The sequence below is a fragment of the Lissotriton helveticus genome, chromosome 3_1 (assembly GCF_964261635.1).
Source record: "Lissotriton helveticus chromosome 3_1, aLisHel1.1, whole genome shotgun sequence".
Lineage (NCBI taxonomy): Eukaryota > Metazoa > Chordata > Amphibia > Caudata > Salamandridae > Lissotriton > Lissotriton helveticus.
In genome coordinates this window covers 805,568,539-805,580,667 of record NC_136061.1, presented here as the reverse complement: position 1 = coordinate 805,580,667, position 12,129 = coordinate 805,568,539, and the positions used below count along the sequence as shown (strand labels likewise).

The 12,129-nt window shown below is 43.2% G+C and overlaps 1 protein-coding gene across 1 annotated transcript in view; it reads left to right on the top strand.

Annotated features, from left to right (window-relative positions):
• Positions 1-1,697: 1,697 nt before the first annotated feature.
• The window catches only part of USH1C (USH1 protein network component harmonin), an 898,978-nt gene continuing 888,546 nt past the window's right edge, over positions 1,698-12,129 (top strand). Inside the window, exon 1 of the mRNA XM_078681063.1 lies at positions 1,698-1,908. Coding sequence (XP_078537189.1) covers positions 1,873-1,908 — 36 coding nt within the window. The 5' untranslated portion in view covers positions 1,698-1,872. The remainder of the gene's footprint in view (positions 1,909-12,129) is intronic.

The following is a 12,129-nucleotide window of genomic DNA, read 5'->3' as shown; positions in this document are numbered from 1 at the left end:
CCACATCCACTTTCACCAACCCACCAGACACTTATGCTTTGCCTCACTCACACTCAGAAAATTTCCTGCATCCACAAAAACCTAAACTGGAGGTTGCTCATTCTCCTACATCGCACCCAAAAAATGGAACGATCTCCCTCAACACATCAAAGCTTCCTCCTCACTTCTTGAGTTCTTAAAGAATCTAAAGACCTGGCTCTTCGTATAAGCATCTTGGAGACCACAAACCTAAACACCTGCCCAAGCCTCTGGATACCCTCTCAGGTGATTAGTGCCCTATACAAATCAATACTACATAACATAACTTAAAACGCCTTCTTTAAAAATAAATTCAAGATTGAGCACACTTTCCTAGGGAATTCAACTTGGATGTAGATGTCCATATAACACATATAAGACTCACTCTCCCATTGTAAATCTAGAAAGTCCAAAATAAAGGAACGCTTAATATATCTGCTTAAGTTTGCTCACCTTCTGTATGCAACTAAACAACCTTACGCTACAGACTTGCCACTGTTGCACTACGTTTGTACCACTTCTGACCTCAAATGCATAAAACCAGACAATTGCACCACGACTGGAAATATTTTATCAAATTCTTATGTTAATCTCACTGATGATGTGAACACCATCATCAGTGTATGTACTAAACACATCCTCACTACGGGTTTTCCCACACCTGCTTCTCGTTACAAATGTATGTTTTACAAATGTTTATATCTTACTCATCTTACTATAGCACTGCTGATTTCACTACTGCCGCCTACAATTGTAAATATATTTTAAATGTCCCACGGTCATGCTGATGCCAACCACAAATGTATAGCTCTCACTTATCTCACTATTGTGCCATTTCTCTTCCATCTGCAGATGGTGTGCAAGTTTCTACCATGTTACCTTTTGATGTAAATCACTACGTCTCTCGCCAGGGTCTAGCCGTGTTCTAACACGTAGGTGCCACTGCACTCACTGCACTGCACTAATGAGTTTAACTGCATTCTTTGTGGTGCTCTATGTACACAGTTGTTCATCCCATCCGTTTATCAATCCATCCATCTATCCATCCATACAACATAAACTACTGTAGATTTCGCCCGCATTCATGAAATTAGTCTGTTCTAGCTAATTTTAGGGGATGCCGCTCAATAAGCAGTCAGAAGCTCATTAATCACATTTCGATATTTTCACAAGTCCCTTTCGGCATGTCTATTTTCATGCTTCACTAATCCGTTCGGTAGATTTAGGGCTCAGCTAATGGATTTGCCAAGCGTGAAAGTGCCAACCGAAGAGGCAAAGGGCATGGATATTACACACCCTCATGAAATTCCTGCTGAGAATTTCAAACGAGCTATGTGCAACAATGTATGTTTGGCACGAATATATAAATAGTTTATATGCAGTGCACTTGCAATGAAACCAAACTAGCCATGTGTCACAAAAATTACAAATAATTCTGTGAAATATGTTGCATTTTCAAAGATAGAAACAGCAAAATTGTTATGTATTCAAATATTTGTTTTCATAATGAGGCAATGTATTTCCATGCAAAGAGAGCCATCATGGAAGGATTTTCATTCTAAAGCACGAAGCTCGACCCACAGCCCCCAATAAACAAAGGTGTTAACCAGTGATGGAGCTGTCACATAGTTCTTCATTAATGACAGAACAAGTAACCCGGGTGAGCAGAAAAGCAGTAACAGCCAATTGGAAAGCAGCAGGCTGTAGCTTGTCGCAGGCTTTCCGTTTTATCCAATCGAGCTGCCGATTACATCTCAACTTTGGAACCTGCTTTGCATCTCGAGTTTCAGGAGCACCGTCCTCCTGTCAGTGTCAGGGACAATTTGTGGTACCTTTCGGCCAGCAGCGGGCATCATGGAGAGGAAAGTGGCGAGAGAATTCAGACACAAGGTAAGAACTCGCGATTGATGACAGACCCTCACATGTAAATCTCCTGACAGCAATTGGCAAAGTAAAAAACTTAGTTCGCGTCTTGTTTTCTGGAGGAAATGCCAGGTGCTGAGACTATGGACTTTAGAAAATATTATTAACCCAGAGACGCGACTCATGGCTGACACTACAGGGAACGGAAGGCGGGTGCTGCTGTTGGCGCTGTTTGTATATTCTGGTGTAAATGGCTAATTTACTGGGGATTTAGAGGGCATCTGACAGTTTGTCGGTTTAAAACACGCTTCTTTCCTATTTATGCAAGCTATGTCCAAGGTTTCTGGCTTAAATTGAAAGCGTACGAGTCAGTGCGTGTGCGAGCGTTTGCCACCACTTAACCGACGGATTATATTAATGAATGTCTCATCACAGCAAGTTAAACTCTCGAATGTACTTATTTACAAACTGGGCGCGGTGGTTTGGACAGGCCATGTAACAGGCACCTGGGTGAAGTGTAACTCTGGCTCCTCGTGTACTCCTCCTAGTACTGTTAAATAAAAAAGCCCAATGGCGAATTTATGAAATTAACCTCTGATCATGGAGTCTGCGTAGTCGCCCACTGTGTGAAAGCTTCAGAGACCTAATTTATATATGAAGTATTCAATTTACAACCTACATTTTGCAGGTGGTTGTGGCAGTGAAGCAAAGCAACTGAATTATGGACACCTTCGCTCATTCTCTTTTTAAAACTCATTTTACCCAAACAAGCAAGAAACATACGTTCGCTCGCCCGCCCGCCAAATGCATGTTTTCTTTTTCTCTGTCTTGCGGCTTAGGTCTGTGAAATCCTATTGCCAACGGCACATGATACTCTTAAATAATGTATGCGTCTTTACAAAAACAGATCCTATTGTAAGCCTCCCTCAAGCACCGAGGCGCCGCTCCATGCGGCCTGATAGCATTTATTTTATGGCGTTGGCTGTTTCTGGAAAAAGGTAATAAAACCTGTTACATATTAACCCTTTGACTTTTGACCCCTTAACGGAGCACTTCATGCAACTTTATTTTAAGGTGGGACCAATTGCTACACAGCAGCGCAGCGGGACGCAGATGGTCGTTCGACCAGGGCCCTCGATTGCTTATTGGGTTTTAATTGAAGGTTGGTTTAGTGCATCTGAGGCTAATGCAGCATCGAGCAGTACATCACTCTTGATGGCATTCTGACGTTCGTCTCGGGTCCTGGAGGTCTCTATTCCTCTGCCGTGGCACGTGCTGCTTTGCACGAATAAAGCAATATTTAAATGATTGCTTTTAAGCATTTGAGCTGCGTGTGGCTTGAGCCTGCAGTACATTGAACGACTTCTCTAACTTAAAATGTTTTCACCAATGTTTTGTAGACGTTGAGTTTACGAGACATGTCATACTTAGTCCTTGGCCTGGAACTGAGTAAACAATACTAGCATCGTTTGTGGTGCATTTAAATGTCATCTCTATGAGCGCGCCGAGAGGAGAAAACTTGTCATATTATGCAATCATACAGATGGCAACAATCTGCACAAAGGTTATTTGCATTTGTAAAGCTCGCTGTCTATCACCAGCGATGATCTTTCTCCTCTTTTACACTGTGTGCTCACAAGCAGCAGAGCACCGTTATCCGTTCCTTGTCCGCGCCTTTCATCTGTGCATTATGGGGATGTGGCTTATTGCCTTGGTGCCTGCCCTGTTTTGGCACGCGGCATGGGTAACAGCTACATTACTCATTTGCATGATACTGCATCTCTTGCAAATGTGGAAATTACTTCCTCTGTAAAATTCCACGCGTAATTAAACAGAAGAACTAATTTCATATTTCAAAAGGCACAATTTAAAAAAATATACAGTTGAGCAAAAATGCTACAAGTCGCCCATTTTCAAAGTTACATTATTTTTTATAATCCAATCCTTAGTCACTATTTAATGATTAGGATGGAGGTGGGACAAACGTGAATGCATGCCAAAATATGCAATTTAGGGCATAATGAGTTTAAACAGGTTTCAATGAGGAGTACTGTCCTTCTTTTGTGGCTAAAAGCGAAAGGCTTCCGTCAACGAAAATACACATGAAATATTTTGGTAGCACCAAAGCAATATTAATATTGAGAAATAAAAAAAAAAGAAAAAATCCCCAAACTAATTTAAGGAGAAAAAAAACAATAATTAAAACACAAAAATCAGTGAAGGATAAGAGTTACGAATTTTTAAGAACATGTCAAAAAATGGCAATCGAAAACAACAGGGGCTGAAATCCAATCTCGGCCAATTGGTATAGGAGACAAGGACTTCATCCTCTTTGGCTAACTGTTGAGGGATGGAGATTGTGTAGAGTCTGAAGGTTGATCCGACAAAATACAAATAGAGGATCAGAACGTATGCATACTTTGGTGGTGTTAAAACCTGATATCCTTGGCCTTGTATTCCCCCAGACTTTTTGCCTTCACTCCCCTGTTTTTCTAAACTCGTTTTTTGCATTAGGACTGTGTTGATTTTACTTTTACTAACAAGGGGTAAAGTGCGTGTTCCCTAAAACATGGTAAAATTGTCCTACACTAAATTGGCACATTTACTTTTAGGTCTCTAGTAAGTGGTACTACATGTACCCAGGGCCTGTTAATTAAATGCTACTAGTGGGTAGCAGTACCCATTGTACACCCACTAAAGCAACAATGAAAAACCTTGCTCTGGCCTGCCACTGAAACCTGTATTGCAGATTTAAAATGCAATTTTGAGTGTGGGCAAAGAAACCTTTTGCCAGACCTTTACCTTCCATTTTAATATTTATAAGTCATCCCAAGCAGTAGCGGCTCGTGGAAGGAGTGCTGCTGGGTGGTGGGCGGGGCAGGGGAGGGGCAGGGTGGGGGTAGTAAACTCCGGCCCACGGCTGACCAACCAGAGTAATGTAAATAAATAAATAAATAAAACAAATTTTATTGCGCGCACTTAAACGTCAAATGCGTTGCAGCGTGCGTAATGAAATTTGTCTTATTTATTTATTTATTTACATTACTCTGGTTGGCTGTGAGCCGGAGTTTACTACCCTCCACCTGACCCTCCCCCGCCCCACCCCGCTGCCCCGCAGCACTCTCTCCACGAGCCCCCACTGATCCCAAGGTTGACACTAAAGGCTCATAGGGCAGGGTGCATGGTATTTAAAGATCACAACATGTGTGATTACGTTTTTACATGTCCTGGTAGTGTAAAACATCATTGTTGTCAAGGCTGCCATCGGCGAGGGATGCGAGGACCAGAGCAGAGGATGCATTGCAAATAAGCGGGTCTGAAGAGTCTGCGAATGCTATGTGGCTCTTTGTGACAAGTCCAGTTAATGCAGTACTGGCGATGCATTGGTTCTGCTCAGGGTTGCGCAGCAGAGAAGATGCGTTGTTCCTCTGGGTCCACAGAGGCTGGCAAGACACCTTAGGCCTGCTTTCAAGGGTCCAGGACTGGGGTGGCACCCTTTGGCAGGGTAGACTCACAGATTGCAAAGTTCAGGCACAGGCACAGAGTTGTTCAAATCCTGTTGTGTTCCTGAGGCTTCAGCTCAGGATGCCAGCCGACTACCACTTGGAGTCACTTTGGGGCTCTGGGTTCAAGAGATGCCCGTCCAGTCCTTCTCACCTAGGCGAGAGGGCAGCAGGTCAGCACAGCAGGGCATCAGTGTCAGCGCCTCAGGCAATGACTAGTGGCAGGATAGACAAACTAATAGACTATTGGCTACAGAGATGTCCAAGATCACATGGGGATCAGAGGAGAAAAGGGATCCAAAAGAGAAGCTCTGTCCAAGAAAACAAGATGGTCACAGCTCAGAAAGAACAGATACTTAAGAAGAAATTTGGCATTTAGACTAACTAACACCCATGACAGGCATACAAGACTTATATATAACAACATTTAACTTTGAAGGGAATGTGGGGTAAAACACTCAGAAGCTTCACACAGTAAGACTGAAGCTCAGTAAGTTCCTATCCCATAATAGCTGTTCAAGATACTGACTGCAAATACCCACATATCAAATATACATGTAAAGTCAGGGTATGTGGAGCTGATACATATGGTAATGTTATAAAAGTAGCTCAAAGACAATATTCACAGTGGACAAGAAACACCACCTAGGTTGTCAGCTGCACCCACGGATTCTGGTGATCAAACAGGAAGTAACATCAAGAGTGTAGAACTAAATACACAGCCACAAATGGAAAAGGAGCAAACAAGGAGGTGAGCTTACCAGGAAAGAAATGAAAAAACAAAGGCCACATTGGCAGAAAGCAAGCACAAACCACACAAGGGAAATTGAAGTTAAGACCGCAGGAACAGGAAGGAAGCAACCCAGAAACTGGAAAGAAGGGAAGGAATGCTGGCATAGGGAAATGGCATATACAGAAAGCAAGAGTTCATGGGTGCAATAAAGTGCTGACTCAGAATGCAAGGGAGCACTGAAGGCAGTGCTAGTTCAGGAACAAAAAAATTAACTACTGCTTAAGAACAGGAGACAAGGAATAACTATAGCTTAAGAACTCTGGGAACAAGGATAGCAAAGCTCAGGAAACAAGTGGTCTGGCCAAACAGGAACACTGCTACAATGGTCAATGCTGTGCTGCGGGGAACTTAGGTTTAAAAAAGCTCAATGTGATCACATGCTTCAGGTGTGAGCAGGTTAGCACCTGACAGCTGCAGGTATGCCGAATTCATCCACCCATCCTTGATCTGCAGGGATGGAGACGAAGCAGTGTGCATGGAATTCTAGGTAATGGAGTTTTTAGCAAGAGCAGGCTGGCTTCCACAAAATCCAGCATGGACTAGGAATGGATGGGGATTTCTGAATAGTGTCCAAGAGCCAGGAAATCAGTATATACATACAGTAGACGGTACAGAACCTTATTAGAACACTGGAAAGTGCCACAGGTAATCCCCTGGTGGTGGGCTCAAGAGCACAGAGCGAATCTTGACAAGAAGTCCATTCAGATCAGTAGTGCCACAGAGTGGCAGTCCTTTCAGAAGCACAGTAGTACTCCTTCCTGGAAGAATAGCCACAGGTCCAGAAGTATACTGAAGAGTTGGTGTCTGAGGTTCAGGATTTATAGCCAATTGGGCCTTTGAAGTGGAGAAAGGTTTCTAGAGGCATGTCTTTGAAGTGTACAGGTGCCCTGCCTCCCTTGTTCAGGCTTCAGGTTCAATAACGGGGGTATGCAGTTCTTTGTGTGGATCAGGACACAGCCTATATAAGTGTAAGTGGGGCCATGCCCAGTTCCTTCCTTCCATCTTGACAGTGATGTCCCTTCCAGGCACACCTAAGCTCCCTATTGTGTGTGGCTGTCTAGGAGAAATACACAAAGCCCCACTACACCCTATCATGTGACCCAGAAACAGACTGCAGGCACCAAATGACTAAAGCAGGAAAATGCAAACTTTCTAAAAATGACATTTTCAAAGTTGTAGTTTAAAATTGAACTTAACCACAAGTTAGGATTTTTCCTTAAAGTTACAAAGACACCACCCATGAAATGGTAATCTATTCCCATTTAGAAATTGCAGTTTATTAAATGTAACAAGGTAACTCAAATATTTTACTATGGGAGAGGTAGGACTTGCAGTCGTGAAAAACTAGTGCAAGAGCTTTATACTATTAGGACATGTAAAACTTAAATGTACATGTCCTATTTTTTAAACGCATTGCACCCTGCCCTCTGGGCTATCTAGGGCCTACTCTAAAGGGTTGTACAATGGTACAATGGAGGTAAATACATCATATGCCTTGTCCACACATTTTTTAGCACATATGTTTTTACTGTGAAAATGCATTTACAACACATGCCAATGCCACACATGGTTTTTAGATTAAAAAAAAAATTGTGGGGGGGGGCCCTCAACCCCTCCAACTTTCCTTAAATGTGTGGTTTTGGCATACATTGTAAATGCATATTCGCAGTAAAAATTGCTTGCAAAAAAATTCTTGGTAAAGGCACAACAAGGAAAAATCTCGTTGTAAACGCTGTTTCTCACCCTCGGGGTGACTTATATGCATCAATAAGGAAGGTTTGGGCTTGGCAGAAGGTTTATTTTGCCAGGTCCAAATGGCCGTTTATAGCTGCACACACAGACTGCAATGGCAGGACTGAGACATGTTTAAAGTGCTACATTAGTGGGTGGTACAATTTGCACTGCAGGCTCATTATTAGCATATTATTTACAGGCAAAGGTAGTGCCTCATCACAAGGATCTTACAAGTAAATATAATATGGCAATTGTGTATTAGACAATCATGTTTTTACAGAAAGAGCACACACATTTTAGCACTGGTTAGCAGTGGGAAAGAGTACAGAGTCCTAAGGCCAAAAAAAACCAAAGTCAGCAAAACAAGAGGGTTGCAGGCAAAAAGGTAGGAGGTAGACCACACTAAGGATGCCAGTAAGTGATAAGTGAGTAAGTGATAAGTTCCATTTGGGACCAGATAGGGAAATGCTGTTTCCACTCTAATGAGCTGTAATTCAAAGTCCTTATAAATGGTATTCTTCTGCCTAAACCAATTTTTGGCACTGTCCAGGGTCACATGACTGTGAATGGCTCTTCTGTGGTCTTTTGTATATTCCTTCCAGACATGGAATCAAAAGGGGTGGGGTGTTGGGCTGGCTGTTTACCAACTGAGCATGATAATCTAGGAGGTTGAACTCAGCCTTCCTGAGCATCAAAGGGTAGCCTAAGGGCTTGCCCACCCCCTTCTAGACGTTTTTAGGGGTTGTCTGCCCTAGCACTAACAAACACAGCTCACAGCTAGGCATGTCTGCCCTTTGTTACCCTAAACAGTTTGGAGCAAAACACAGGAAAGGGGGAAGGTTAGACAAAGGGTCATCCCCCACCCACAGAATGGCACTCAGAATGAAAATGGCATATTTTGAAAACTGTGACCAGAACACTCCTGGACCCGTGGAAGATTCAGGAGGACTGCTCTACTGTCTGAAGAAGGAAGACTGCAACTGCTTACCTTGAACCCAGGTTTCCTAGTAGTGACTCCAAGAGTCAGTTGGCTGATCTCCTGTGGACTCTCTGCAACTGCCCAGCTGACGAGCACCAACTGGACCTATCTGCTGGCCTTTGCTGGAGTGAGTGCTGATACCAGGAAGTGCCCCTAGGTCCTGATTCCTCAACTGGCATCAAGGTGTACTCCTCCTGAAAAAAAGATGAAGATACAAAGGTTTTGGTCTCCTTGCGACCGCAAAGTGATCGCTTTGTGCAGAGAAATGACCGCCAATGCGTAGCTCGAGGAGGACCTGCACTTCACGCAGACAACAACCGCAACTGTGAAGTTCCAGCAAGACCTGCATTTCTAGCTAAAAGTGACAGCCCGCTTTGTCTGACAACCAAAGCTTCAGCAACAATCAGCTTTTTGTGCTACAACAGCAACCATCCGTGTTGCCTGACCTGTGCAGACAATAACCTCCTTGCGGCCCCAACCAAGGCTAACGGCAGTTTCTTGCACAGACTTGAGACTTGAAAACTCTTCAACCTGGTCCCTGTATTCGACATGCGCTCCATCACAGTCAGCCTGAACTTGAGACTTTGATCCAGTCCAGAGCAACCAGATAACTGTCAGTGGCTCTTTTTGCTTTTTGGTGTTATTCTATTTTCACCTAAAACTTAAAAAAACTCTTATCTGCTGTTGTACTGATTGTTTTTTGGTCATCTTAGTGTCATTGTATTAATTAAATGTTCCAAAACAATAGAGGAAGTGCAGAGGTGTTGACAGAATCACCCTCCAAACTGATTTACATAAACAAAGAGATTCTATCAATGTGTAGTGATATATTTGTATTATTTGTTTTTTAGTGGTGAAAGAATAGTGAAAATACTCTCTCTTAGGGTAGTAAAGATGAGAGCGCAATGTGCTTTTTAAAATACCCCTCACACACTAAAAAAATCCAGTAGTGTCATGCTTCATCATTGGGGTCTTCCCGTCCCTCTACGGGGCGGGGCGTGCTACGACCTGACCGACTACGCGGGAGCACTAATGTGGTGACAGGACTATGTGATGGTGCAAGGTGGGTGGTGTCAGTGAAGTGTAGGGACCTAACGATGTGTGGGAATAAAAAAGTTAAAAATCCTCTGGCTAGTGGAAAAAAACAATTTATTCACTTCCCTAGCTGGGGACGTTAAGAAGGGGGTTTTGGGGTTGAGCTGATCGCTACAACCTGGTCTACATGTTTCGTAGGCATTCCCCTACTGCCTACTCATCAGGACCTTCTAATGGTCCCTACTGGAACAAAGCTCAGTTGCTAAGTATTGTCAGCCTGTCTTCCTACAAACTAGCAGTAAAAATCCACTGTTAGTTTATGCTTCAGGGCATGAGCTGGCCCCAGGGAAGCAAAAATATCAAAAAATGTCAAAAAATGATGACCTGAATGCGGTCTCTGTAAAGAAAATAGGAAAAAAGAGAAAAACACAGATATTTACATTTGTAGCTGTGGTTTTTTCTGCACTTTCATCATTATTTGCGCCACAATTCCACTCATCATATCCATTTACCCATTACATAAAGAATAAACTAAAGACTTTATGGACAGAGTGATGGTTCAATCTGCCATCCCCTGGCTGTCCGTGAATATAGCCGAACATAGGAGAAAAACACAGATGTTCATATTAGTAGCTGTGGTTTATCTCCGCGCTTTCATTATTGTTCTGCGCCACAATTCCACTCATCATATTTCATTTGCCCATTGCCTAAAGCCTAAACTCAAGACTTTATGGACAGAGTGATGGTTCAATCTGCCATCCCCTGACTGTTCGTGAAAAATCTCAGAACATTGCGGTGCCCCTTGTAATTAGGGCTGTTTCAATCTCCACACACACACACACTCTCATAACTCAATACATACAGCGACACCCCACAGGGTTAAAAACGAGGAACCCGATTTCTTATACTGGTCTTAGAATTAGTCATTGATTCAATAAAACCCCCCAAAAAACGGGGCACACCCCAACTTTTGAATGATTAACGATACATACTGCTGTGGCAAGCGTGATAAGCCCCATGAGCTGACAATCGGTAGGAAATCACCGCGGCGCTCTGAAAGAAAGAAAACCACGCCCTTAGCGTCGTAAACAGACACACTCTGCGAGGAGTGGAACTCATATCTCGAAAACCCAATCGTTTTGAGACCTTGGGTGAAAGTCTATGACTTACATTGTCCGCATAGTCCCTAAGTCTTACTTCTACCCGTGTTGCCGCTCTGTAGATTGCTCGCGTGTGGGGAGCGGTGGAACATTTAAGCTGCACTGCGCGCTGGTGAAGTCTTTCCTGAAACACTAGCGCGCTAACCCAAAATGGCCGCCCGCAATGGAACGCGGGTGTGCTATTGCGGAAGTCTTGCTTCCATGTCCATTGTTGCTCAAAATTGGACATCACGGATTAAATAGCATTTAATTGTCAGTGATGAGATCGCTATAATATAATATAATAGTAATGATTCTATATCCTTTATATTATGAGAAGGCCATTATAATGTGAAAAGGTCGTTGTTGAGGACCTGAACTGAGATATTGGTTGGGTTGCCAAATACGGGGAACAGATATATCTAGTAATAGGACCGCTGCCCTATTTGTGTTGCCGGTTTACTCCCGTAATTGGAGAAAACAATGTTGGGTATATAAGCTGGACAGCGGGGTTAGCTGATAGCATGAGCTTTGGTAGACACAGTTTATTGGCGTTTAAAGTATGACCACTATGAGGATATTGTACACAATAGTTATACCACAGTCACACTGTGTTTCGAAGGGGGTAGTCTCCGCATGCAGGTAGTTCTGGTATCGTGGTGGGGACATATATTTTTAAATTAGCCACGGATGGGGGGGGTGCCTCTGAAAGGGGGGTAGGTACAGGTGTTCTATAACTGACCCCATGGAATTTCGTCGTTCAACCCATGTTTGTTGGACTGGACACGAAAAACCCATCTCTGTTCCTTTTCCAGGAGATGTTTTTCGTTGTCAATCTGTTCAATTATAGTCCACAGTATGTCTTCAGGTTTGTGGCCACTCTCTAAGAAATGGTTTGTTAGTTTAGTGCTGGACTTCTTACACTTGATTGTGCTTTTGTGCTCACCTATTCTCAACTTCACCGCCCTGCTCGTCATGCCAATATATTCGAGCTTGCAGGGACAGGTGATGAGATACACAACATTGGAACTATTACAGTTACTGAATGTTCTTTGTTCCCATGTT